The 26,829-nt window shown below is 47.2% G+C and overlaps 12 protein-coding genes across 12 annotated transcripts; 3 read left to right on the top strand and 9 right to left on the bottom strand.

Annotated features, from left to right (window-relative positions):
- Positions 1-1,106: 1,106 nt before the first annotated feature.
- Positions 1,107-2,766, top strand: I302_105878 (uncharacterized protein; the record flags this gene model as incomplete). Its single annotated transcript, XM_019191630.1, has 3 exons — positions 1,107-1,463; positions 1,565-2,207; positions 2,282-2,766. The coding sequence occupies 3 exons, from the start codon at positions 1,107-1,109 to the stop codon at positions 2,764-2,766; spliced, it is 1,485 nt and encodes a 494-aa protein (XP_019046260.1).
- A 533-nt stretch (positions 2,767-3,299) lies between these two features.
- On the bottom strand, positions 3,300-4,002 carry I302_105879 (uncharacterized protein; the record flags this gene model as incomplete). The annotated part of the gene is made up of 3 exons (XM_019191631.1): positions 3,300-3,330; positions 3,396-3,787; positions 3,913-4,002. 3 exons carry the CDS (start codon positions 4,000-4,002, stop codon positions 3,300-3,302), a joined length of 513 nt encoding a protein of 170 aa, XP_019046261.1.
- Positions 4,003-5,847: 1,845 nt separating this feature from the next.
- On the bottom strand, positions 5,848-7,314 carry I302_105880 (uncharacterized protein; the record flags this gene model as incomplete). Its single annotated transcript, XM_019191632.1, has 7 exons — positions 5,848-5,926; positions 6,006-6,124; positions 6,243-6,361; positions 6,431-6,521; positions 6,586-6,679; positions 6,827-6,934; positions 7,112-7,314. The coding sequence occupies 7 exons, from the start codon at positions 7,312-7,314 to the stop codon at positions 5,848-5,850; spliced, it is 813 nt and encodes a 270-aa protein (XP_019046262.1).
- A 662-nt stretch (positions 7,315-7,976) lies between these two features.
- I302_105881 (uncharacterized protein) lies at positions 7,977-9,651 on the bottom strand (the record flags this gene model as incomplete). The annotated part of the gene is made up of 6 exons (XM_019191633.1): positions 7,977-8,589; positions 8,735-8,812; positions 8,871-8,901; positions 8,999-9,217; positions 9,331-9,501; positions 9,582-9,651. 6 exons carry the CDS (start codon positions 9,649-9,651, stop codon positions 7,977-7,979), a joined length of 1,182 nt encoding a protein of 393 aa, XP_019046263.1.
- A 573-nt stretch (positions 9,652-10,224) lies between these two features.
- On the bottom strand, positions 10,225-10,883 carry I302_105882 (uncharacterized protein; the record flags this gene model as incomplete). Its single annotated transcript, XM_019191634.1, has 4 exons — positions 10,225-10,283; positions 10,394-10,622; positions 10,750-10,801; positions 10,858-10,883. The coding sequence occupies 4 exons, from the start codon at positions 10,881-10,883 to the stop codon at positions 10,225-10,227; spliced, it is 366 nt and encodes a 121-aa protein (XP_019046264.1).
- A 668-nt stretch (positions 10,884-11,551) lies between these two features.
- I302_105883 (uncharacterized protein) lies at positions 11,552-12,191 on the bottom strand (the record flags this gene model as incomplete). The annotated part of the gene is made up of 4 exons (XM_019191635.1): positions 11,552-11,619; positions 11,764-11,962; positions 12,050-12,101; positions 12,172-12,191. 4 exons carry the CDS (start codon positions 12,189-12,191, stop codon positions 11,552-11,554), a joined length of 339 nt encoding a protein of 112 aa, XP_019046265.1.
- A 587-nt stretch (positions 12,192-12,778) lies between these two features.
- Positions 12,779-14,278, top strand: I302_105884 (isopentenyl-diphosphate delta-isomerase; the record flags this gene model as incomplete). The annotated part of the gene is made up of 5 exons (XM_019191636.1): positions 12,779-12,941; positions 13,078-13,272; positions 13,482-13,619; positions 13,855-13,968; positions 14,118-14,278. The coding sequence occupies 5 exons, from the start codon at positions 12,779-12,781 to the stop codon at positions 14,276-14,278; spliced, it is 771 nt and encodes a 256-aa protein (XP_019046266.1).
- Positions 14,279-14,602: 324 nt separating this feature from the next.
- Positions 14,603-16,102, bottom strand: I302_105885 (uncharacterized protein; the record flags this gene model as incomplete). Its single annotated transcript, XM_019191637.1, has 3 exons — positions 14,603-14,882; positions 15,050-15,298; positions 15,381-16,102. 3 exons carry the CDS (start codon positions 16,100-16,102, stop codon positions 14,603-14,605), a joined length of 1,251 nt encoding a protein of 416 aa, XP_019046267.1.
- A 580-nt stretch (positions 16,103-16,682) lies between these two features.
- Positions 16,683-17,118, bottom strand: I302_105886 (uncharacterized protein; the record flags this gene model as incomplete). Its single annotated transcript, XM_019191638.1, has 2 exons — positions 16,683-16,809; positions 16,952-17,118. The coding sequence occupies 2 exons, from the start codon at positions 17,116-17,118 to the stop codon at positions 16,683-16,685; spliced, it is 294 nt and encodes a 97-aa protein (XP_019046268.1).
- A 531-nt stretch (positions 17,119-17,649) lies between these two features.
- On the top strand, positions 17,650-18,647 carry I302_105887 (60S ribosomal protein eL30; the record flags this gene model as incomplete). Its single annotated transcript, XM_019191639.1, has 5 exons — positions 17,650-17,733; positions 17,913-17,961; positions 18,237-18,306; positions 18,432-18,546; positions 18,627-18,647. 5 exons carry the CDS (start codon positions 17,650-17,652, stop codon positions 18,645-18,647), a joined length of 339 nt encoding a protein of 112 aa, XP_019046269.1.
- A 344-nt stretch (positions 18,648-18,991) lies between these two features.
- Positions 18,992-20,621, bottom strand: I302_105888 (uncharacterized protein; the record flags this gene model as incomplete). Its single annotated transcript, XM_019191640.1, has 7 exons — positions 18,992-19,125; positions 19,239-19,368; positions 19,449-19,582; positions 19,666-19,946; positions 20,023-20,184; positions 20,250-20,323; positions 20,391-20,621. The coding sequence occupies 7 exons, from the start codon at positions 20,619-20,621 to the stop codon at positions 18,992-18,994; spliced, it is 1,146 nt and encodes a 381-aa protein (XP_019046270.1).
- A 529-nt stretch (positions 20,622-21,150) lies between these two features.
- On the bottom strand, positions 21,151-25,502 carry I302_105889 (uncharacterized protein; the record flags this gene model as incomplete). Its single annotated transcript, XM_019191641.1, has 6 exons — positions 21,151-21,425; positions 21,508-21,633; positions 21,745-21,852; positions 21,954-22,282; positions 22,532-24,295; positions 24,535-25,502. 6 exons carry the CDS (start codon positions 25,500-25,502, stop codon positions 21,151-21,153), a joined length of 3,570 nt encoding a protein of 1,189 aa, XP_019046271.1.
- Between the last annotated feature and the right edge of the window lie 1,327 nt (positions 25,503-26,829).

Below are 26,829 nucleotides of genomic sequence, written 5' to 3' on the forward strand. Positions count from 1 at the left end.
GACAGCATGTTCACACCGGTGTAGATACCAGCCATCCGTCGTACATAGGTACACCAGTGAAAAAGGTAGGTCGCGTAGGGTCGGAAAATCTCCACAAGTACGGTGGAGTCACCCAGAACGTGCCTAAAAGGCGTTTTCTTAATCTCAATTACTGAAAACTCGGCAACGGCAAAACAGCAAACTTTGTCATCTACATATCTTCCCGGTCGTGTTTCGTATTTCCAACGTGCACGATGCACGACGAACGGACAAGGTAGTTATATAGATAGGTTTTACCAAAAGAAACGATGAAACGCACTCACATCGCCAAAACCCCTTGATTCTGAAATTCCAGATCTCATTGATTGATCGATTCTACCGATCCCTCTCAGGCACACGGTTACCCCTCGAATTGACATTAACCTTGTTACCGAAGGATCATTTCGAAACGAATGCGACTGACTCGTCTCTTGATGGCGTGTTTTACGGGATTCATCAATCACGATGACTCTGCTCCTATACCTGGACGACCGAGGACATGCCTAATCAACGTACTAACCCCATCCCTCATCATCATACCCCGATAATCCGATCCGATGCCTACTCGTACCGCGTCCAGTCTGGAATTATGCTTAGCCCAAAGGATGGTACAGTATTCTTACTCATCAATCAATTTAGAGTTGACATTCAGCACGAGGTACGAGGGGGATTGAGATTGAGATGTTAGAGGAAGAACATGAGGAATGTGCGAGGGGAAAAGAAGGAATTAACCTTGTCGAGTTGACGAGGTTCTTATCGTGTTTTTCGCACTATTCTTTTCTTCACGAGTAATCCGACTGTCTAGGTGGTGGTGATGTATAAAAGAGGTGTGACTACGTCTTCTTAGAGGTTCTCTTTCTCTCTTCTTCCCACTTTCATCATAAACTGACTGGCACAGCTTTTCCACCTTGATTTATATACGCTGATCATTCCCATCCCATCCCATCAAGAAATAAGAAGCAAGGAAACAGAGTGTCTGAGACCCTCCTTTCCCCCTTGATCTTGTCCTTTTTTCGTCATTAAGCCATTGCTCTATCGCACAGACCCAGCTTGACTACCATCAACCATACATATACATAACATATAAAATGACGGGATCACTCTCCCTCTCATTACGAAGACCAAAATCATTCAAATCAAAATCAAGACAAAGATCAAATACTCTCTCACCTCCTCCCTCTTCCTCTTCTTCAGAACCATTCGATCTATCAGTCATAGTCGACGAAAAATCATTCGATACCCTCGATTCAGTCCAGCAAGTCATCGATACCAAGAACAAGAAAGAGGGCACCATCAAATTCCAGTTGAATGACCTACCCACCTCCGAGGAGAAGATGTCTTCGAAATTGATCAAGGGGAGAAAGAGGTTTGTGGCTGAGGAAGGAAGGGGGAAGCCTGATGCATTGGATTTGTCGGGGTCGAAGAAGGTGGATATGGATAATCAGGTGAGCACAGCTCCCCCCTTGACCCATTGTGATCATCCCGTTGTAGGAGGAAAATCGATTTGAGCTGACGATATCTTCCTGTCTTATGGTTATGGTGATAGCTCCTCCCTTCTCCCCTTATCCGACCAGTTTTTCCAAAATCGCCCTACCCCTTCCCCACCCCCTCATCTACCGAAGCTACCCTCCTCCCTCCGAGCACATCTCGAGATAAGAAGCACACCCACCGACGATCCCGCTCATTCTCTGAACTCATCACTTCCTCCACCTCGATCAGCCAACCATGGCGAGATCGCGAAACGTGGTTGGCCATCCACACACCCAACCAACAACCCACCATCCCACCCAGAAAGGGATCCATCCCTGCTGCGTTGGAGGATGGGGGATGGAGGGGTAGAGGGGGAGGGACCTTTTTCGGAGCAGATATGAATGGACCGTACCCTTCTTTCAGAGCTCGTGTTAAGCCGCTCAGTCCACCTACAAGTCCTAGAAGGTATTTCACTTCGAGACAACAAGACTTCGTCACTGAGCCTGAGGAAATATCGGATGCGAAGCAAGATACACCAGGTAGTTCGCCAATGGAGAAGATCATCTATCAACATAAATCCCACTCAGCATGGAATGTCCGAAGCGAACGACATACCTCTTCTTCATCCGACGAAGAACTTCCCTTGACTACAACGACGAGGTATCATACCCCCATCGCAGACGATGACGAAGACCTACTTCCACCGCTCTTACCAAGAAGTATCACCCGCGCATCTTCTCTTCCACTTCGAGAAATACAACCCCCATCCCCTGGGCTCAGAGAAGTACATCAGGATCAAACTCACCAGGACGACAAACTCCCTCAACTCCCAGAACACCTTCTCGAGAAAACAAGAACAAACACACCTCAACATCGCCATTACGAGGCGACACCACACCTAAACCATGGAAGAATGTCGATCCATCCCCTCCTCGATCTGGTTCTAATAGAGAGAAGGAGACATCACCGTTGATCACTCCTCGGACTCCTGATACTCCCACTAGGGCACTGACCAAGGCATTTGGGGGTAGGAGAGTACATCAACCCAAGAGGGCTGACACGCCCGTTACACCCTCTTCGCCTTCATTCGATATGTTCTTCGAGAACGAGCAAGAGGAGCAGGATCATACGAGAAGATCGCCAAGTAAGAGGTTCTGGAAGGCTTTGAAGATGGCTTCGCCTGGAGGTCGCAGTGGAAAGAAGGTGGTTTCGAGAGGAGGGAGTATGGATCAGGGGGAGGGTCAGGTCAGTCCATCTAAGAAGAGCGGATGGTTTTAGCCGAATAACTCAGGCAGGAAAACGTTAGCGGTGATTATGGACGATGGGTTGGTTAGTTGGTTCATACAGGAGATTGGAAGGCTTCGAACGGCGGAAATTCAAGGTTGCTAGCAGAGAAGGGAAGGGAGGGATATAATTGGCTTGATTCGTGCAAATGTCTCTTTAGACATATTTTTCGAACATTTTGGTTTTGGTTTTGGTTTCGGGATAGCTGCTTCCGTCTCTTCTTAATACCCTGCGAACTGTGGTTGTACGATATTATATGAATTGCATGTACACATATATTCCCAAAAAGTGATGGATGAGCCATCGAATTGACTGTGTTATCTATTTAATATGTATTATATGTAAACCAGCGTGTTGTTCACTACGCATGTGCCCCAAAATAAGCGAAAGAAAGAAAGGAAGGAAGAATGTCCAAGGGAGCTGAGCTAGCTCTAGAACCTAACGTCAAAGCCAATTGGCTAAAAGAGGGTGTGATGGGCTGAGAAGAGCAACTAAGCGTTCTCGAGGGTACGAAGGGATAGATGCGATCAAGCAATCTCATGATCCATAGGAGCGGTTCTGCGAGATAACACATCGAATCAGTCAACCTCCTTCTTTATTGGTCGGGGCTACAGTCAACTCACCTCCTAACCTTCTGTAATGATTTCTTCCTCATCATCATAAACGGCATGAGTCTATCCCTCTTCTGTGACTTTGCTTGCTGAACTACCAACGTCTCTTCCGAGCTGGTAGAAGAAGTGGACTCCTCGGAATGAGTAGAGGTATTCTCATGGTTATTCTTAAATAAGAACCAAGTATTATCCCTACACCTAACCCTTGAGTTCTCAATATCATCCAACATGTCTTCCTCCCCACATGCGCAGAGCACGCCGGACTGGAGCTGCGAGTATGCCGCGATTGACTTATCGGAGCATCGGGAGAAACAGGCGAAGGGGGAGGGGACCTGGCGGAGGATCGAGGTGGGGTGGAATGTTGAGGAGCAGCCTAGGGGGGTGAAGGTTGAGGATTGGAGGAGCTGGAGGGTGGGGGGTCAGCTTTAGATCACCCTTTGTATACGGGGCTGGGGTTAGTAGGATGGTGAGATGGTGGATTGAGCGATGAGTGGTAAGGTGGCTGAGATGGTTTGAGTGGGACACTTACGAATATCGAGTCTGGAGCTGGGGCTGCCAAAGTGAGAGGTAAGAGAAGAACCACAGCGAGGGTCTGGAGAAGTACGCTGAGGGAGTGCATCGTGGATTATAACAATGGGATGCGGTCGAAAGGTGTCAAGTAGGGAGGGGTGGGCGATAAGGTCGAAATCGAAGAAAACGAGTGTGTAGTAAAAAGTTGGATTTGATCTCAGCCAGTGAGTTTAATGAACGAAAGGTAACCTTCAAGGTTGATAAAAGATGAAATCGAATCAATCGATTGAGGTGAAGTGAAGCAAATGGTTATGTGATTTAGTCAATGCATAATGAAGAGAAGAAAGGGGATTCCAACGAAACGAATAATCAAGGAGATATATATGGAGAGCGTTGTTCTACATTGAGGAGAGTGAACAGCTGGATAACCGAGGTACACATGTTCACCCTCCGATAAAAACCATTAAATTCCGGATACAGTATAGCATACCTTGGTAACTCACTGTAAGTATAAAGTGTGGACAATGTATCACCACCACGTCTATGATCAGTTCCTAGTTCCTAGTTCCTGAAGATCTTGTCTTGTTCTCGTTATACAGTACACACCAGGTATGATACTGCATTTTGCATTTTGCTGAGTCTGGGTGTATGTTAAGGGAGAGTAGCAGAGATAGTGATAACTTACCACCTTCGTCTACACTGATTTGCAAGTGCAAGCCCAAAAGCCAGATTCTGCATCTTGTTCAGGAATCGTACCGACCTCAACGCCAACACCGACGCCGAGCGCCATGATCTGAACTATATCATCAGAGGCTTGGGATTGGCCCATACCTCCCAAAGGAAGGAAGGGTGGGAACAAGACGTTTATGCTTCTATGAATCGAACCTGAACCTGGATAGAAGCATATCCCATGTCCAGGAGGTGAGCAAAACGGAAAAAAAGCCGGATTCGGTCCTGTGCCTGACGATACCAGAATTACCAATGCCGTAACTGCCTTGTACCACCGGACGATTCCACTCCGTGCCTTCTCAAAAAGCTCTCGGTTCATGCCAGATATGGCGAACGGGGTAATTCTCCGAATGTACCGATGGAATGGGATATGGGATATGGGATATGCTAAAAAGCTTAATTCAGTAGGTGGTCGTCTTGGCTTTTCAGCCTGTGTCAGTGATGTTGCTATCCATTGACTTTGGGTGTTGACGAAAGTGGTATGTATGTATATAGAAGGCCAGATTGGGGGATGTGCGTATGCTTATTTGACGAACAAGGATGGAACGGGGATGATATCGAGTCTAAAGAAGCATTATTCTCATGTGGTCCAACGGGGTCTGCTGTGACCGTTATGGAGGTGTACATTGCTGCATCTCCAAAGCCACATCACATCGCCTTGCTCGAAGATGTCGATCGAGCCATACTATATTGATGGTCATACAGCCCGGCGACAGGCTCTTAATGAGAGACGCATGTGCGTACAGTCTCGAGTGACTAATCATTACATTACGAGATACATCGCACCTCGGGCTAGGATGGGAGATACTGTATGGTTGTACGAGTCCAGTATATGCACTTATCACTGCGACTCGCCATCCGATCATGGCCATACCCCGAGGAATGCAGCTCACCGTCCCACATAGATGCCATAAAACATAACCGCCTCTCATCTATCTGGCTGATGATCGACAAGCCGAAAGGGGACGTAGAGGAATCACTACAAGGTGCTGAAATGCGCATGTGAGATGATCTGCACAAGGGGTCTCCTGTTGGTACTGACTCCTAGGGTTCCAATTCGATGAGCCGCGTGGTCCTGACTGGTAGACATGACATGTTCATAACTATTCATCATCATAAGCTCGTAACGTAACTTAGATTCACAAGAAAGACAAAAATCGAATATGTATTGGAAAACTCGAACGGAACCGTGAAGATGTAAATGACCCCAAATCTCAATCCTATACTAATCCATCGATATGTCTGTCGGCACTTCACTTCTCATCGGTTGTTTCCTCCTCCTATCTTCATCGTCCTCCTCGTCGCTACCAAAATGACCAAATTACATCATTGGCGTGAGACCGTCGTTTCGCTGTTAGGTGCGTGATGTAAAATCCAACTCACTCTTCCTCGTCCAATGCCTGTCGCTTATTCCCATTCCCACCCCCCACACCAAACCCAGCGGTCTGTACCATCTTCTGGGCCATTTGAATGGGTTCATACTCTTTGAACTGGTTTTGGAACTACCACCAAAAAAAACAAGAGATCAGCATGAAGATCAAACTTGATTCCTCTCCTTCTTTGATTATGTCAAGCGACAGAAACGATGAAGCAGCTGATAATATGATCGAAATCACTCACACTCATCGTGCTGACGCAATACCTCTTACTCTGCACATACGCCAGAGCGTTATCCGCCGACAAGCTGAATTTCCACATCAGGTAGCCAACCACTATGGCAGGCGAGAGGGCTATGCCGCCTGACCATACGAGAAACACACACATCAGCCAAGGCATCTTGGTCACATTGTAGGAATTCGCGGATTTACCATTACAATGTGCCAGGACGGTCCCTCCCATCGACATAGCTTCTTCTATAAAATCACGACATTTAGGGAAGATTGTTATAAGGTTTTGGTCCTACAGAAATCGAGGTTAGAATCCACAAGCTGGTTGACCTTGATAAAATAGAAATCTTCCTCACGGTATTATCGCTGATATCCAGGGTCATATACCTAAACTCAGTGGGGAAACGAGGGTATATCAAGCTTGATTCTTTCTTATCTCTTATGCAGAGGCTGGATAGGGGGAATCCATGATTAGCATCGTCAAATAACAGAATAAGTCCACTGTAGAAGGCACGAAACGATCGAGCAGAAAGGAAGGTCGACACGTTCCAGGATTGAAGTTCAATAAGATAGGCAAGAATGGCAGAATCGACTTACACATGCGTTATTCCCATTAATTTCATTTTTGTCAGATTAGTGGATGACTGGAATGGACCGAGGTATAAACCAGGTATAATTTCTTGAGCTTCTCTCCGCATCTCGTATCTGTGGCAGGTACAGACGGTCAGCGTACAGTCTTAGTGAGATCCTGATGGAAGCAATAAAGGGTATCAAGCTGATAAGCAGGATAGGTCCAATTCACCCGAGATGAAGGGATATGCCCGTAGCAGGGTGAGGTAGATACGCTCTACTCCACCCGCATCAGAGGTTGACTGAACTCACTTCCACTCATTATTCCCTCCTCCCATAGGCCCCAGCCCCACCCGTCTCCCATCCCTATCAACCCCGTCATCCAACATCATCCCTCCTCCCAAGTGAGAGGTGGGCATGACATACTCCTCAGAGTAAATGTTGCCTCCCGCTATCGGTGAGTCGAGGGTTAAGCGAGAAGAGGACGCCGCAGAGGACGTTCCGTTGATGTCCATGCCTATTTCTTCTGGTCCTAGTATCTCGAAGTCAGGTATGGAAGGAGGGAGGAAAGGGAGGTTTGATGAGCGGTGTTGAGAGGGGTGAGAACGGCGGGGAATGGTTGTAAGAGCCGATGGGCTTGGTAGGGTAGATGAAAGAGGTATGATGTGATGGCTTGTCCTTGTGAGCTATACAAGGTCAGGATGGATGATTGAATGAGCAAGGAATGGGCAGAGGCGAGGGGGGCGGGGGAGATGGTTGATGAGGTGTGATTTAGCTCTTGAGAATTGGATTTCTCGAGTGACGCTTCTATCCTTCTTTCGAGCTGTTGCTAAAAATGTTCTGTATCTCGATGCTGTTATGTTCCATGAGATGATATGTATCAACAAGATGAAACGATTCTCGGAGAGAGATGAACACACAGTCAACTTAGCACCAAGGTGCCTTTGCGAGATAGACTTCAGAATCACGTGACCCTCTCTGCTGTATCAGTCAACTGTTCTATTCCTGCGTTATCTTAGCTTGTTATCTATGCACCAATACTCCAGTCTATACAATCATTGCACAAGGCCAAGAACGACTCATACATGTGATGACATGGGAGGCGGCACGACATTCGATAACAAGACAAAAACAAGACGCAGTATGGGTTATTTTACTTGACAATGACTCCTCCACCCTAATAATCAAAATACAGTCCGTTCCCCACCAATTGCCCCTCATCCGCAAACGCCTCATTCAGAATCTTGGCCAGCCTCAATCCCGCCATTGCCAAAAGCTTCTCAACAACCTTCTGTCTCCCAATCTCACCCAAGTATTTATCCGTATCCAGCTCAATCAAGGGATGATCATTATTCTTATATTCCTTAGGCCAGGCAATCTCGCAATTAAGCGCATGAATGGGTTTCGACCATGTATAAGGACATGATGGGAAGGTAGTCTGGTTGACCCCCTTTAATTTCAGGTTGGTAGGATGTAATGCTATAGCTTGATCTTCGAATCCCTCTGTCTCCTTCGTAGGGATCGGGAAGCTCACTTCGGTCAGAGCTGAGATGGATCCTGGTAAGAGAGATAAAACGATGGATGAGGCAGTGCGGAAATAATCTTTGATTATTGCTGGTGTAGATGGTGGAATGGAGGTGTGCGATGAATGGGGAAAAGGGTCGCCTTCAGCGGGACATTCAAGCCATGATTCGAGGTCTGAGCGCCACCATTCTCGGATACCTTCCCATACGATCCATCGGACGTAGGGGTCGAAGATTGCTCCGAGGAGGTTGGACTCAATTTGTTTGCTAAGTGAGGGAGTGAACTTGATTAGCAATTGATGATCAGGAGGACCCGTATAAGGTTTGATGAAAAGAGGGAAGCATGATTGTAGAGGATCCAGGGATAGGAACAGAAGCAAGTGGAATGGGAGAGAGTCTGTGCTCCACTCACTTAGGCAATGGACTGGTGTAATTAGTCAACTCTCTAATATTCTTGGTAATGATACCGCCATCCCATACCGAGTGCAAACTATTGGAGAGTCGAGTCAGCTCGGATACGCATCCCAAAATGTATGAGTTACACTCACTTTCGCTGTCTACCTTCGAACCTGAACTGAGCTGTGATACCACAATCAGCATCAGCATGCCATCCTAAGATGAGTTGTCATGCCTGATGGCCTACATGATCACAGACGCAAAGCAAGACCCCACTCACCGCCATTCCCACCTTTATCCCTCCCCGTCAAGTGCAAAGGCTGATGCATATCCCCCACAAAATGAACCAAGAACCTCAATGGTATATCAATATCCTGAGCAGATTTACCGTCCATAATGGTTCGAGTGAAATTTTGAATGGCAGTGACGACATTGACATCTTCATTGGCCCAGCCGTGCTCGCCAAAAGCGCATTTCTCAGGTGGGAAATCGTCGATGCCTGGACACATGGTTTCAGCTATACATCGTAGGGAATACAAGAATCGCTCGAGGGAGAGATGGGGATGAATTCAACAGATGAAGAGGGTATAATTGACTCAAAAGGTAATTTACCATTGATATAATGCATAGGCGCAGTGTTTCTATACCTATTCCTAACCTGATCTGCCCACGCTGCTATCGGAGCGAGGTGACAGTTCGCCTCGGCAGGTAAGATGTCGCATAGTTTCTGGCGAGTCGAGGGGTGTAAGTGGATTTGAGCGATGGTAGCTACCATCTCGTGGCCTGGGAGGTTATGAAGGAGTATTAGCTTATGATATACCATTAGTATGTAGCTGGATGTATGCGAAGGGACGATCACCCACCCGCTGCTCCCCAAGATAGCACTGTTGGTAAGGCTGAAGCGATACCTAGAAGTAGATAAAGTGATCTCATGGTGATGGTGTGTGGTTGGTGTTGCAAACGTGGGTGATGAAGGGAGTGAAGCTGGTGGTGATTGATGAGCTATATATACGTGTTCAACTCGAGGAGGTGAGAGTGTGGTTGTGTTATGGTGTACAGTTGATTGTACAGTATGTCTAGTATGTATGTTGTGAATAAGATGAACTGAATTGAATCGACGAGTCTGATTCCTTTGATGTCATTTCTGTGATTGATCCGTACAACCGGTTAACCCTAAACTAGCCCTGGTTCATAAGTTACTCGCTTCCCTTAATCGCTTACGCCCTGATCACCAGCTCTCTGTCTGTTCACCTCACTCTCTTTCATGCATCCCAAAGTCAGTCAACAGTCATAACGAGCACTCACCCACATCTGAATCTCATCAACGGACTGCACGCCGATCAAAAAGCCAGTACAAAGAACAAACATGTGCATTTTCATTTTCATATGCGAATCTCCAATCATAGATCATACAAGGCTTGTCACTTCTTCTTTCACTTTTCAGCAAATCGACTAGACTCTGACCATATGCTCGACAGCGCAAGGACAACATGGATGTACTAACAATTACATCTTCTTACTTGTCCTGGAGGTTTGGCCTTGTTGTTGACCTTTGTTCATTGGGTCTAGAGTATGCGGGTTATAAACGTGTCAGCTGGCGGTATCCCTTTGACAAGATCTGCCTATCTATGTGGGACCACACCGAGATCACCGACACAATGTGAAAGAAACTTACGATCAGGCGCGACAACCTCGTGATTCAGCGGAGCCAAATCCGTCGACTCGATCAACCCAGGCTCGGCCTCGCACGAGTCATGAGGGTGCTTGAAAGGGTTGTGGTGATGCTCGTGGTCGTGCTCGTATCCGTGGGTGTATCCACTCTCGGAGGGGATGCCGGTATGTCCGGACATCGTACCGCCCGTGGCGAAGCGGTCTTCCTTTCGCCCGGTTGAGGAGGTTGATGTCTGAAGAATCGAACAGTATCAGTCAAGGTTGGGTGTGGTACAACACATGGAGTATCGAGGTATCGTATCGATATGATATAGGGTGTGAACGGTAAAGGGACTGGAAGAGCGTCAGAGAGGGACATACGTTTTGGATACCGGGTTGTGCACCTTGAGCTCCCGTGGGAAGCATCGAGGTGCTATAAGAGGAACCCAAATATCAGCTACTCGTCTAAGGCTGTGACAATGTACTCACTCGTTGATAGGTGAAGACATCGACATTGTCTTTCTTGTGATACTTGATTATGTGTGATCAGTTATATGAAGATACAAATCTTTGTGGAGCAGAACACAAAGAAGAGAGAGCGTCACTCTGGGTCCTCTTATATCCTATTCATACCATGATCATCACACTACCAGGATGCATGATGTACAATGGCGTATGGCCCACATAATACATCCAACCTGCATCTGCGTTGGCGTTGACGTTCCTTCTAGAACGAGACAGAATGGAAAGACCAAGTGACTTCATGTTGACTCATCATGTGAAAGCATAAATTGGTCTTCTGATCTGAACTCAAGAACTCATGACGGTATGGTGGGTGCCTGAGAGAAATGGTATGCGAGCTTTCTTATGGATCTTGGACTGTGAGAAAAGATCAAGTCGAGAATCGAGAAAGGAGGACTGAGTCATGGAAGTCGTACTCTTGCTGTTCCTGCTATGATAGTTGGGAATCTGGGAAAGTCAGGTGCGTATGAGGGCTTGAGTACTAGCTTGCTTTCCGTGGAGTGTGTGATATACTTCCAGCTACAGATCACCTGAGATGCTCGTGTCCTAGGCTCGGATACTCGTTGCATCTCTGATTTGCATATAAGCTACAATCATATTTCACTCCTTCTAGATGCCATTTCCGACCACACATCACACCTTGAACAAGGGTGGGACAGGTCTACTTCTCCCCTACGACAGCGTTATAAGCGTCCTTGGCGAGACTGGTAGCTTGTGAGATGAGGCCAGCTAAATCACATCAGATAGGATAAATCAGCATCAGTCATTAACCTGGACTGTTGACTCTCTTCATTTCGAAAGAGATGATGATAATAGCTTGATTACTGTTATTGTGGGCGGGATGATGACTCAGGAGGAAGTTAGCGGACTCACGATCAGCCGCAACCTTCTCATCACCCAATGGAGCCAGTTCCGTAGATTCTATAACCCCCGGTTTGCCCTCCACTACGTCCTTGGCACCTTTCGAGATGGTGTGTTCGTACCCGCTTTCGGTGGGTACACCTGAATGTCCACTTAGTTGACCGCCTGTTGCGAAGACGTCCTCTGATTGAGCGGTAGTTGAGGTGGATACCTGTGAATGTATCAGATAAGCCTAAACCATTGCAATGGAAGTAGAAAAGTGATGATGCTTGAATATCGATGGGGCTGTTGTACGGACATTCTGTATACCTGGGGCTACACCTTGAGCACCGGTGGGATGTACGGAAGTGCTACATCATCTCAAAATTAGCTTATAATCTGTGATCTAGCCGGGGTCAGGAGCATAAGCCTGAGACGTACTCGTTGAGAGCTGAAGACATCTTGGACTAGCTGGGTTATTCAATTGATGGATTTGTATGTTTTTATGTATTTTCTGTGAAGATATTATTGCAGACACAGGATACATGTCTGTACCCCAAGTTATATATATTCTCACTGTTCCCCATATAACGTTGTTGCCTGCCCAGTCATATTGCAAGCTCTTATCTCTGACCTCATCTCCTCCTACAGTACTGGCTCAACTGTGCAGAGATGGATAAACATTGGAACATGGCATTCATGACGTCGACGGGGTGGAGCTGCAGCCAGAGCGGGGAGATAAGGGGGAGAAAGTGTTACACGTCATATTTCTTCCTCCCTGTCTCTCCATTTGCCACTCATCCCTTGGCGGGAGTATTCTTATCACCCCGCGTCAAGTCATCTCAAGTGTCGAACGATGTTGTTGATAAAAGTCAGAAATAATCAGAGTGCAGCGAGCCTTTTGTATTTTCTGAATTCAATCATCCCTTGACTTATCGAATTCTTCTTCCCTTCCTCCTCCCATCACCTCCCTCACTCACATCTTTTTACCTCGGTTCTCACACAGAATTGACGCCACACGCTCATTATCAAATTGTCATCAGCAAAAATGACCACCGCCGTCACTGAGACCATCCCCCCTTCACTCCCCTCAACCACCAACACGATCAGCCTTGATACCTACGATGAAGAGCAGGTGAGGTTGATGGAAGAGAGGTGTATTTTGGTGGATGAGAATGATAGAGCTTACGGAGAGGACAGTAAGAAGACGTGTAAGCCGCACCATTCTTTTCCGTATCTTATCAGTACTAGTAACACATACTAGTGGATGTATGAATAATGCTCTCGGCCTCACTCAGGCTCAGGACGTACAGTACTGACTGCTTACCATTCGGCATCGGTGTCTAGGCCACCTGATGACAAACATAAATACCGGTCTCCTCCATCGAGCATTCTCAGTATTCCTCTTCAGACCCCAAGACGGAAAATTGCTCTTACAGAAACGAGCCGACGAGAAGATCACCTTCCCCTCCATGTGGACGAATACTTGCTGTTCGCATCCTCTTAGTATCAAGTCGGAATTGGTGGAACAGGATCAACAGGGTGAGTTATTTTGATGCAAATCCGTACAGGGCCTTCACAGAGGGGAAAAAGGTTTTGCTCGAACAACTATGTCGAGATCAAGCTGGAAGGGAAGTGTGTGTGTCCCTTGAGAACAATGTAGATTAGGTTGGCGCAGAATAGTAGTTCACGTGGAGATATGTCGCATTTACGATACATCTACTCATTCCATTCGTTTTGACATCTCACAGGCGTCAAATCAGCTGCCATCCGCAAGCTCCCCCAAGAACTTGGTATACCGTCTTCCCAGCTGAAACCAGAGGATTTTATCTACTTGACAAAGATCCATTATTTGGCGCCTAGTGACGGATTGTGGGGTGAACACGAGAGTGAGTAGTGCCTATCTGAGTTAATCTCTTTCTCCTCGTCATGGCAGGCGAGAACACCATTGTTCGCGTCCAGGCTTTTTGACCTCCATCATCGCTCCTTCATATCCATGGGAACAGCTTGTTGGCTTCGTTCTCCCGTGTCTCGATTGCGAAGTCCTGCAATCATATACATCAAGCTGCAACATCCTACGAAGGTTTGAATATCGCGCTGACTGAGGTATTGTTTTGGTCATAGTCGATTACATCCTTTTCAGCACTATCAACGTCGACCTCGATCTAAACCCTAATGAAGTCAGTGATGCCAAGTACGTCTCGAAGGATGAATTGGAAGCCATGTTCTCGGATTCGGGTGAGTATTTGTTTCTTGTTCTTGTTCCGATCTGGAGATTCCAGCTCTGAGGAGAGCATGCGGCTCTTCGTTATTCCCACCTGGTCAATCCGTCGTCTAACTCACTTTGACCCCTTATCGACGCTAAATTGTATTTCCCCCTTGCGCAGACAACTCCTTCACACCGTGGTTCAAGCTCATCGCCCGAGATCTCCTTTACCCCTGGTGGGACGAGATGCTCTCGAAATCAAAGGATCAAGGGTTGGGCAAGGTGGATGCTAGGGTATTGGCGAATGGACCTAAAGTTGGGGAACTGGTTAAGATGCTCTAGATCACACATTGAAGTCAAGACGAGGTTGAAGATGAGCCAGCCAAGTGATGAAGGAGAGATGAAACTTTGAGGATAGTCGTTCTCGCAGGGTGATTTGGGTTTTGGACATTTCTTCTTTTCCTTCCATGTACATTCGTTTCCGTCTCTGATATTCCCATACATAGTACTATATACGATCAACTTGATTGATATGCATTATACATTATATCCATGTCTATCCTGATGGTATGGTCCTTGCAGTAATGCTTAAGTCTAGGAATCTAATATAATATACCGTACAACAAAATATGAGATGTCTCGACCGCTTGATGTCACCTATCCCTTCTATAATGCACTCACCACCCCTCTCCCCCTCCTTGCATCCCATATACTCCCCCTAGCAGATCTCCAATCCAACCCTCTACCTTCCAACCAATCGATAGCAGCAGTACTACTGCTCAGACAATTGAACCATACCTTTTCGTTCCGCGAGAAATCACTTTCCAGCATGTAAGCTAGGTGACGATGGAACAGTGGGAAGATGAGTCCGTAAGTTGTTGAGAGGGATATGAATTGCGATATGGCGTGAGGGGGGGTGGAAGAGTAATTTGCGAAAAGGGCGGGACTGTGGTGAAGCAGTTGCGAGCGTCAGCCTTGATGATCCGGACAATTCGATATGGGTCGGATTCAACAGAAGTTCTATGTCTGTTTTTGAGAATAGCCCTTTTCACCAGGTTCAGGTTGAGGCAAGAGTTGACCATGGTTATAGATGAAGTGAGACTATTCACTCACTTGGCCAATAACCCCCTAGCAGCCATCACCCCCTTGACCCCCGTCCGTTCCCTCATAGTCAGCACATCCTCGTACGTCCATATATCCCCATTACCCGTACATGGCACTTCGCCCTTGACAGTCTCCACGGCGAACTTGATCCCATCGAGATTCACCGGGTCGGTTGATGGTTGATGGCGCGTTCGACCGTGGATGGAAAGATAGGATATACCGGATGCAAGGGCATTACGAATGAGAGTTTCTGTTTGCCTGAACCACGAAAAAAAGTATATCAAATAAGGTCCGTCAGTCTAATATCAGACGGATTGGGAGGAAGACAGACAGAACTCACCTTTGATCAGGATCGATCCTAATTTTTATACTAACGCTCCAACCCCACCCCATCCGTTGCTTCACGGCCCTCACCATATCCCTAACCAATTCAGGCTTCCTCAACAACGCGCATCCTATTCCCTCGTTGTACGCCCATCTTTGAGGACACCCGCAATTCAGGTCTATCCCATCCACATAGGGCGATATAAGCTCTGCAGCGTCTACTAGGGACTTGGCATTGGGTGATGCGAATTGAGCGATAACGTTTCCCCTGACTAAAACTGCATCTCGAGTTGGAGGTGTGGGTGTGGGGGGTAGTCGGTCGGAGTGGGTCGAGGGGGGATTGTAGTATGTGATGAGTTCATTGGGGGTTTCGGGGCGATCATCATCTGGATGATTTACTCTGATTGCCTCCTTCCCTCTCTTTTTCGGACTCGAGGAGGAAGAGGTAGATGGAGTCATCCAGTAAACACCTCGTTCGCTTGAGGAAGTGGAGAAATCAGATACCCTCGCTACTTGCGCTCTGGAGAATTCCTCAGCGAGAATCATGGGCGTGTGGGTGATGTGAGTCTCATATAGTGAGGTGAGGTGCCGGAAGGGGAGTTTGGAACATCGGACCAAAGGGGCAAGGACGTTGGGATTGTAGTGCTCTAATAGTTCTGAGGTGGGGAGATGAATGGGGGGGGGAAGGTCAGAGTAGAGTTGAATGTCGTCCGCGTCGGGATCGCGGTGGATGGACATGTTGATAGGGAGGAGGACAAATCGTCCCTGCCAGAACAGTTGGGGTTGTAACAAAAAAGAAGAGTAATCAAGTTGAGAGGAAGGGAAGACAAGAGGAAGGGAAATTTCAATTTCTGGATGTAACATTTCGAACAGTCAAAGTGGAGGTGATAGTCACCGACTACTTTGGACGAGTCGACAACTGATGAGATTGTAGCAAATAACCCTCAGCATCGATGATCCGTAACATGTAGCAAAGACGTACAAAATCCCACTGATGAGAAGTGCATGCTGATGTCGTGATGATGTGCTGTGAAAATGCCCAAAGTGAGACTATGTAAAGATCCTATAATTATACAATAGATATATGGCGAGTCCCTCCTGGACAACGTGACTTTGTCCTTCCCTTTCTCTTTCGATCCGACTTATACCCTCATGATACTACCTTCGAGCTTCTTTGCTATTTGGCCAGATTAGATTGGCGTCATCGAAGGTATGCAATGTTGACGTCGGAAGAAAGGAAGAGATGAGGCGAAGGAGAAGAGACGTATGCTGTTAACGACGACTACACTATCTATCCATGAGATGACTGAGTCGCTACTCACTCTAACAAAGCCTTCGCTTCGTTCACTTTCCCAGCTAGGTAGGGCGATCCCCCTCTATCAGGATGGTTGGCCAACATCAGTCGTCTATGAGCGTCTTTCAGTCGGTTCGACGTTATTGGGTCTCTACAAGCACATAGTAAAATCAGATTAATTGGACATTCCCCTTCCTTCAGGTATCGCAGCCCGAGATCTCGTTCCGACAACGCAGCAGACCCAGTTCCAGTATTATTATAGATAGATACCACAGAAGAGCGACTGAACCCACCTTAATCCCAACACCTGCAATGCCTCTGATTTATCCATCTTCGCTTTGAAACCGCCTTTCAAGAACTTATCTGCGCCTCCAGCAGACGCACGCAGCATCTGATATCCTACTCTGCCCGCTAGACCCGCTCCGAGAAGACTCAATCCGATGACTGTAGCTGATGCCATGGCGAGTTAAGGTTGAAAAGATGTTGGATTTGTGATGTATAGGTGAACTCGTGACGTCTGGCTTCCTTCGTGATTTCGCTTGCGGTCCGATATCTTTGAATTTTGAGGTGTAAGTGTGTAGCCGCTCTGAAAATGAACTTGGACGAGTAAGTTGAGTAGGATTTGTAAGATTTATAGGTATACATTCATCTGCATCAGCGGCAACATGACCAAAATCCCATTCGCATGCATTCATGCATTCCGACAACATCATTCTTGATGAAAAAGGTTCCGTCCTATCCACCCATGTGCCACACTAGCGAAAATCCCGACTTTAAAACGCCGTCCAGCGAAACTGCCACTGTCCCCTTCTCAATTCTTCAATTTTTGCACCATACGCTCATACGCTCACTCCCTCGTGCTGCTCTGCTTGCTCACTACCACAAAGTCAACTTTGCACAAACCACCTTGTTATACGCTTTCTTCATCCTTCAAAACCTTCATACTTTTACCCGTATAAAACAACCTCAAAAAGGACAAGACATAGCAAAGATGGCTCCCGTCAAGAAATCCAAGTCCGCCAAGGCCTCCGAGTCTATCAACACTAGATTGCAACTTGTCGTCAAGTCCGGAAAGGTGGGTTTTTGGGTTTGAGTCGTCTAGAGTGTAAGGGAGAAATGAAGAATGTGTCGAGAGTAGTGTGGATGTGATGACAGTGGACGATAGATTGTGCTTTGGGTAGATGAGACGGGTAGATGGAGTGAATGTCGATTTGAAGAGGAATTAATGCTAATTGTGTTATGTTGAATCAACAGTACACCCTCGGTTACAAGCAAGCTCTCAAGCAACTCCGATCCGGTAAATGTGAGTGATCATTTTAATCTGAAGAGGAGGTCAAGCGAAGGAGTGAACGAAGGGACCTCGTGAAGATGGAGACTGGAGCCCATAAGGCTGAGAAGGTTCTCCTTGCTGACGATTCGTGTTCTCTCTCCTCTTGCTCTGCCGTTCATCAACTATCGTCAATTCTTCAACTCGTCGAAATATCATACTACTCACAATCATCCTCTACTGACCATCCCATGATGCGTTCTTGGATGGACATCGACTACACCCCCACCGACTAAAATTACAATAATCAGCCAAGCTCATCTTGATCTCCAAGAACTGTCCCCCCATCCGAAAGTCTGAGCTCGAGTACTACGCCATGTTGTGAGTTTGGCTTCCCATCGAAATCATAATTCGCTCCCTCCGTTCCTTATCGACAAATCTATCATGCTACCCCTCATGCAAACCGAATCAGAGCATCTGACTGACTTGTTAAACCCATCCCACAGGTCAAAGACCAACGTCCACCACTACGACGGTTCAAACGTTGATCTCGGTACCGCCGCCGGTAAACTCTACAGAGTCGGTGTTATGTCCATCCAAGACGCTGGGGACTCTGACCTTGTGGGTTGCTTTCCATTTCACGTTTCACTTTCCCTGTGCAATCGATTAGCTGACTAGGATTTATCTTACCTCTCACACAGCTCCAAGTCGAGACCGCTTAAACGTGATGCACTAAACAGGATCTTTTAGTTTATGCATTGTATTTATACGGGTACGGATCTGTTGGTCAAGCAGGCTCGTCTCTGGACTGAGATTGCATCGGTGCAGGTAGCAGACAGCAGATAGCAAGGGTATGCATGAGGGACATATCGTTCAGGGACAAGTCTTCATGGAATACGAATGACCATTATAAAGCCCGACCTGTCTTCACCAAAACGGGTCCAGCGAATCTAATGATTCTGAATATGACTATCCGTTCTCCAGCACTGTGCATCCTACTCCGCTTTCATACGTGGCGTTGATCTCTATTCTAGCAGAGTTTTCAAGGGCGATGTTGAGATAAACATCACAGTCTGTTACCCCTTGTGATCCGCATAATCTTCACCTCCGTCCCTTTGTCCAGCGCTGAATCCCAGAATGAGGGCATCGAGTCATCCATGGGCGGAACGTCGATAGACCGTACTTGTAGATTATGTTGTTCTATATTATCATGGTCCAGTCAGCTACGTTATCACCCAATATGGAGAGAAAGTGAGGAATCCATATTTGGGTCTGCTGGTCCAGTCGATTGTCAAATGGAGAAGGCCACTCACGGCACGTGTCTAAGAATATCTCAAAAGTCTCCCGATTCCTCACTGTCGCTGAGATTATCGCTTGATTTTTTTCACCCAACAATACATCGATAGTATCCACCAAGGGGGGTACGAGATCAGGATCGTATATCTGCACCAGCTCATGCTTAGCTGTAGTTCCACTTGAGTGAAAGCACATGTGTGTCGACGTTGACGTGGATGTGGACATACCACATCAGCAGCTATGATCGTCCTTCTTTTCTTATCCAGGTCTCTCCATATACCTGGTCTATCCCGTAGAGGTAACGAGGCGTCGGTCCAATCTAGGGCTCTGACAGCTGTGCGACTGTGCGACTGATCGTCGTCTGAGCGGAAATCACATAAGCCACCACCTATCTCAATGACAGAGAATGATCAGACCGGGTTTAGTTAACAGTAGTCAACTTACTCAACTGAACATTATATCTCAATCTCCCTAACGGTGTCCTAGTCTTGCCATCTTGATCCTGTCCAAACTCGACTTCATCCTCCCCATCTACCTCTGAGTTGGATTCGGACTCGATACCAAGATCAGTCGATATGACATCCACACCCAATTGCGCGAGCAGTATCGATAAGAACCCAGTCCCAGCTCCGAGTTCCACCGTACCATTCTGTAGCTCCCGTTGGTTGGGGAAGATGAGCCTGGGATGTGAGAGAATATGATGAGCCAGATGAAGGGCTGCTGTCCTACATCACTTCGTCGTTAGCACAATTATTCTGTAGCCAGTGGAATGTATTTTGATCAGATTGACTCGTCACTTACCAAGTGCGCAGGCCTGTCGTGCCTCCTTGGATCGCTATCTGCTCTTCCAGCAGGACTATCTTTCCTTCCTGCTTCTGCTTCTGTTCATCTCGATTACTCAGATCGCCCAACGGGATATTCGGGGGTACGTCATATATGAAAGTACGATAAGAAGTTTTCGGCCTATCAATCAGCAAACATCAGATGAGCTTGATTATCTGTGAAAATGAAGAAGCAAATCGATTTACCCAGTCGAAGGTCCAGCGTCGTTCGAAGAAACCATCAACTCAGTCAAAAGATCGTAAAACCTCTCGTCGATCTCCTTGAGTGCAATAGGCAAAGATTGATCAGTCAGTCCACCATATACAGCGATGCTCTCGTCAACTCACCAGATCCTCATCTCCCAATTCCCTCAAACCTACTTCCATACCATCCACAACCTTCCTCCAGAACTTCCTGCGATATTCATCCTCTGGCTGATATCTCTCCCCCAGCAGCTGATTTACAAGGTACTGCTGGCTTTGTTCTGCCGCTAGAATCTGAGATGGGGGAAGGGAAATGAGGTATATCGGGTATAGGGAGAGGTATTGCCGTCGGAGAGTCTCTAGGGACGTGGACATGGTGTTCTGTCTAGGTTCATAAAGTGAGGAGGGAGTGGACGTCCGAGGACTGATTACACCTATGTGTGCTATCTGCCCAGGTTAGTGGAAGAGCGAGAAGAGGGAATCACAGAAGATGCGAATGAAGATTTCGAAAAATGTTGATTCGGGTGGACGGACCAAGTGGAGGTCGGAGTCATCTCATTTGTTTTTCCATCAAGCTGCAGATATCATGGTGATATGAGATCGAATACATGATTTATTCATACAGTGTTCATCGCAGGATGACTCTGACTCTTGATCATATACTATGAACAGACGGTGACGCTGAAATCTATCTAATACACTATACACGTCATATGGAACCATCAAATTATACTATAAACAAATATCATCGTTCTTTCCTATTCCCATCTTTGACCAACACCCTCAGATTGATCATTGACTATACAGTATCGAACATACTCTCCCTCCATTCTTTACGTTCTCACCCAGGCTCCAAACTCCAAGCTCCCGCTTCCAAACCAAAACGTAAGACCCAACCCAAAACCTAAAACCTATCATACTCCTCCATCCCGCTCAACCCACCCCCCAAATCACTCTCCCCCCCAGACCTATCATCTCCACTCAAGAACTCCGATTTCACCCCGCTGCTCCTGCGCCTTCCACCTCCACCCTTGGGGGCATCTCCAGGAGAGACAGTCTTAGGTTGAGGTGCCTTGACACCTTTGTATATCTTGTATTGCGATTCAGACATTGGTGTACCGTCGGGATTGACTGGTAAGGGGTGGGTGATGGCGCATTCTTGGCCTTGTTCGGATTTGTCTACGAGATGAACAAGAGAGATGTCAGCATGGTATATCTAGGAACTGCAAACACGGATTCAGCAAGCATTAGTGATACTCACGGTGCCTTGTCAACGCATCCAGCCTAGCAAACTTCTTCCCACATCCCTCACATTCAAATGGTCTTAACCCTTCATGCAAGAGCATGTGCCGCTTACAATCATGCTGACGAGCGAATCCGACAATGGCTATATGAGAGAGTGGGAGAGAAGGGTCAGCCACAATACCTATAGGATTGACTGGGATGGTTCCTCTGAACCGTACATCTGCGAAGGTAGAAGTGGAGATTGCCAACTCACATTTCGGACAACCATCGTACAAACACTTGTAAGGCCTCTCATCATTGTGTGATCTAAGGTGTCCCTTCAAGTTGAAATGTCTTGTAAACGTACTTCCACAGCCAGGTACTACAATCAACAGACAGATTATCAGCACTCGGAGTTTCCAGATACCGGATCTTGATATCCATGGGATTATGTACAGATATGATCGGGAGAATCAAACCCACCAGGACATCTGAACACCCCACTATTAGTTCTCCGACTCGTACTAGCCACCTCAGTAGCAACACTAGTGACCTTCATTTTTGCCACCCTCTTTTTCCCTCCTCCCGTCTTTCCAGCAGCAGGTGTGGTAGCAGGTAGTTGCACTCCATCGGGTAATTCCATCCTCTCCATATTTGACCAATTGGACCCCTGGGAACTTATCGATAGTGCTGGCGAGGCTGATCTGATGGATGATGTGGAGGAATTGCGAGAATGGGACATCGATCGACCACGGTTCATGGGTGGGAGGAGGGATCCATCGTTGGCTGTTATACTTTGTAGGAAGTCGGCTCTATATAAGATGAGATGAAAGGATAAGGAGATAAGATTGTCAGCACAGCACAGCTTTTTCGATATGCGAGTAACCCCAAACGCAAACGCAAATGCACGGTGCACAGCATTGATCGACGCGTACACCTGTACACCGATACCGATACACACACACACATCGCTTCGCTTAGATTAGATCAAGCACAGCACACCCCCGATCGCTCATCGCTCATCACTGGAATCAGATAGATAACCCAAACTCAAAACTCACGTTGATCCTCCCGCACCGACTCCCCATCCGGTACCGACTCTCCCGAAATCCTCAGATTTGGCCGCTCTCCTGTGTCCTCCTCCGCTCACTCCTCTCACCGCACCAGGATGAAGTTGACCGAACGGCGAATTATTGTTCTGAGGGGTAAACTCAACACCATACCCTGGCGTACCAGCACCAGCGGCAGGATGATTGGAACCTTCACCACCACCGAACGATCTTCTCCTGCCTTGTTGTTGCGAGTTCGAAGGAGCAGGTAAGAAGGAAGCTTGAGATGGGCCAACAGTATTTGGTAGATTTCCCTCGTTGGAGATATTACCAAACGTTGTGGTGTAGAATGGAGCGGATGTCGTTCCCGGTAGCTCGGATGCTGAGTGGGGGTATAATCCGATGGATTGATAGAATGCCATTGATGTTGGTGAGAACTCCCCGGGCTCATACTTGAATACTCCATTACCTTGCCCCTGCCCCTCAATGGTGGTATTCAACGGAGGTAATCTGTTTCGCTGCGCATGTAATTGGTTCAATTGATGTTGTTGACTAGTATCGATCGCTTGGTTCTGCTGATTCTGGTGGTGCTGCTGCTGCAACAAGAACCGCTGGAACGCTTCTTGCGTGTTGTTGTTGTTCTCCTGACCAGGCAATAACCTAGGATCTAAAGTCGAATTCGAGTTCGACGCAGAGTTTTGATCGTTATCATTTATACCGGTTCGCCAAGCGTTAACGGTATTTCTCCATTGGTCGGATACTCCTTGTTGCTGCTGTTGTTGGTCTTGCGCCACACCACCAGCATTGTTTGGAGTAGTGCCAATCAAGAAGTTGAACAAAGCTTGTCGATCGAACGAATCGGCCGTTGGCGAAGGCATAAACGAGTCTGATTTGGCTCTAGGTCTCGTCTGTATACCTGCTCCTAGACCTCCCAGGTTATCCTGTCCCCATCCCTGAGAAGCTTGGAAGGCCATGGCAGAGGCGAAATCCATTGCATTGTTATTCACATTGCCCGACTGATCCGGTTGTCCCATCTGATCGGAGGATCCTGGTCGAGCGAGCGGGTAAGATTGAGGTGGAGGAACATTGAACCCCTGTTGCTGCTGATCTTGGTCTTGGCCTTGTTGGCCATGTTGGTTGTGCTGAGCCATCTGACCAGCACGTCGGAGTGCAGCGTCAAATAATCCCCTGCCATCCCTCAGCCCGCTGATTGGGGTACTAGGCTGGATGTAAATCATGGGACCATCTGCACTAGGAGCGATAGGGCTAATTCCTGCCATACCCGTTAAATGTTCCAGAGCCGGATTGGCGGGTGGCAATAGACCACCACTGACTGAACCACCTAAATCACCTTGTCGAGGCGCACCCCTTGGTGGATCTCCGCTCGGCCCTGCAACAGCTGTTGTTACGATTGGAGGTAGGACCGGAGATGGACTATGCTGGTTGGGTATAATCAATGCAGGAGGCGATTGAGGTTTGTTGAGGAAAGGTGAATTACCTTGTGAAGAAGAAGCGGTGACTGGGAATTGACTGGTCAGAGGTGGAGAGGTGAGATCTTGCATATCGAACTGTTGCTGCTGTGGGTGGGGAGGCGCAAAGGGACTGGGTGATCTGGAAGTAGGATAAGAGCCTTGTCTCGAATGACCGGTAGACATGGTATGAGGGGGGTTATGATATGCTTGATTGAAGCTGGGATCCGGTGTATGGGCAGTATGAGGGAATGGTGAGGGCTCTCTGGATGGTTGGGCGGAGCTATGATGTGACGTGTTGGATATGCTATTGGTGAAAAGGAGTTGAGTAAGCGTCAGCACGTAATTATATAGTTATGGATAAGCAAACAAAATCCTTTGTCTCCACATTCGAAATTCGGTAACTCTGATCATGAGAATTCGAAAAAGATAAGGATCGATGTCGTCTTATGGATGTTCCCACTGCGGAATAGGCATCGAGGAGGGTTTAAAAGGAGGAAAGACGTTATGGAAATGGGAAATAAGAAGGCCTGTTATGCAACTCACATCCTCTGTAATTCGTTGTTCAGCGCATCCTGCTCATTCAATCCCATCATATCATCCATACCATTTCCCTGCATTTCACTTCCAGTATTGATTCCTCCATAGCCAGAATATCCACCTTGCGATGACTCGGGCTGACTAACGAAATCTTGTCCCCAACCCATATTGTTCTGATTGTTCGGTGTCAACGCTGGATTGGTGTAAGGCGACAGTTGATCATAAATTGTTGAATCGTTCAGTGAATTTGCGGATCCAGGTGTCATGTAATCTAAACCGACCGATGAAGGTGTAGGCATGGGAGAGGTAAATGGACTATGTTGTGATTGTTGAGCATTCTGCATATAAGGATATGGGAGAGGTGGTTGCTGTTGCTGTTGTTGTAAAATGCCTCCTCCTGGTATCAAGTTGTCCCCTGTCCATGGTTGCTGTTGTTGGTTGTGTTGATATTGCTGCTGGTGTTGTTGATTCTCTAGCCTTTGACCAGTCCCACCGAACATTATATCGCCTATAGGAGGGGATGTCAAGTTTTGGCCATGATTCGGACTGATGTTGTTACCCTGTCTTGGAGCAGTTGCGATGATCGTACTATCAGCTTCCGGGTTGAAAGGCATCGACTCTTTCCTCAGTGAGGATTGCCTTCTACCATTCCCATGTCCGTCGAGGTTGAATCCTTTCATCATCATATCAGACACCGATGTTGACGACCCCGCTCTGTCCCTACCGTTGCTTGGTCTGGATGATATAGAAGCATTGCTTGATTTCCTGTGTAGCTGTTGAGGTTCATCGACGAACTGGTTCCCGCCGTTGCCCTGTCCCAGACCTAGAGGAGGAGGGTTCATCTGATGTTGATCGACGTGAGGGTAGGGGTTGTGGAAGGCGTAGGCGTTGAACGATGATGAGGTTGATGATCTGCGGGGTGGTTGTTGCGATGAGAAGATGGCGTCAAAAGATGGTTCTGCTTGGTCTGACATCTTGATCGTGTACCCTGTGGATTCCGTACAGATAAGAGAGAGGCTATGTAGACATGTGGAGAAGCGTGTTATGTCATTAGCAATCGAGATAGATAACAAGGCAGGTGACTGTGCTTACTCAGGAGTATAAAGACGTTCGATCGACCCGAGGTTGTTCCTTCTGTTATACTCGTATTCCGCCTACTGGGGGCTACTCTGGTGATCGTAGTTGGCCAATCCACGCTGCTGACTCAGGAATAGATTCCAACCTCTTCAACACTGTGCAACTCGAGATGTCATCTAATATTTTGATTGAACCATCCGGTGAATTGTGATATCTTGTACGCAGTGTCTGTGGCTGTGTCGTACTGATAAGTCTATGATGGTCAGGTCCAAGGATGCAGAGTGAGTGTTCAATGACGATGATGGGTTAATGATAATCAAGTTGAAGATATGCAAAGGCGATGAAAGGTTTTTGGTTGTTGTAAGGGAAGAGGGAGAGGAGGATTAAGCTTAAAGTGGTCAAGGCGATGCGGGACCAATATAGCTAGCGGCGGCGGTGTGTCGATGTCGATGTCCGGTGGTGATGATGAGACGATGTATGTGATCCTTTGTCTGTCTACGAGTGTGGTGCTGTGTGAACAATACGGATAACGAGTGATGTGAGGTAGATTTGTCGTACATGCAGTAGTACCATGCATACCAAAAACAATAAAAGGATGAAATGATACCCACATGGTACTGGTAATTCACTCATACCCAATCGGTAATCCGGCGAGAGATCAAGATCTAATGCTCATTAATCCTGATCCCAATCCAACTTTGTAATCCGCAAATAGACTCTGTAGTCTCAGGGTATTGGGTATTGAATAAAAGCTAATGACGAATTGGGCAGACCGCTAATTGAGCTTCATCGTGTCCTTATTTTCCCCGATGCAATAACGGAAACACCGGCAAGAGGATAGATATCCACCTCTGATATAAAGTCTCGGTGTCTTCAAGATGGACATTATTGCTAGATACGATGTGTCGATGACATGTCTTAGCGGAGTCGAGAGCAGTCAGAGCATGTACAAGTGCTCATATCTACAAGGTATGAAAGGGGGTGAAACGCGCAAGGATCAATTCTGTCAGGGGAGATAGGATCACGGGTCCTATTCCTGTCGACTGGCATTGACGAAACCAATTCATCCGAGGTGAGCCCCTGCCTGAAATGACAGCTGAACGAGAAGGAGGAAGCTATTTACGCTGAATGCTACCCTTCCGACCAAGACAAGCATGTTCTCCATCCCCCCTCCCTACTTTGAGGCACGGGTACAAGAGGGCAATGAAGGAATGTGGCATCTCA

This window comes from Kwoniella bestiolae, chromosome 4, assembly GCF_000512585.2.
Source record: "Kwoniella bestiolae CBS 10118 chromosome 4, complete sequence".
Classification (NCBI taxonomy): domain Eukaryota; kingdom Fungi; phylum Basidiomycota; class Tremellomycetes; order Tremellales; family Cryptococcaceae; genus Kwoniella; species Kwoniella bestiolae.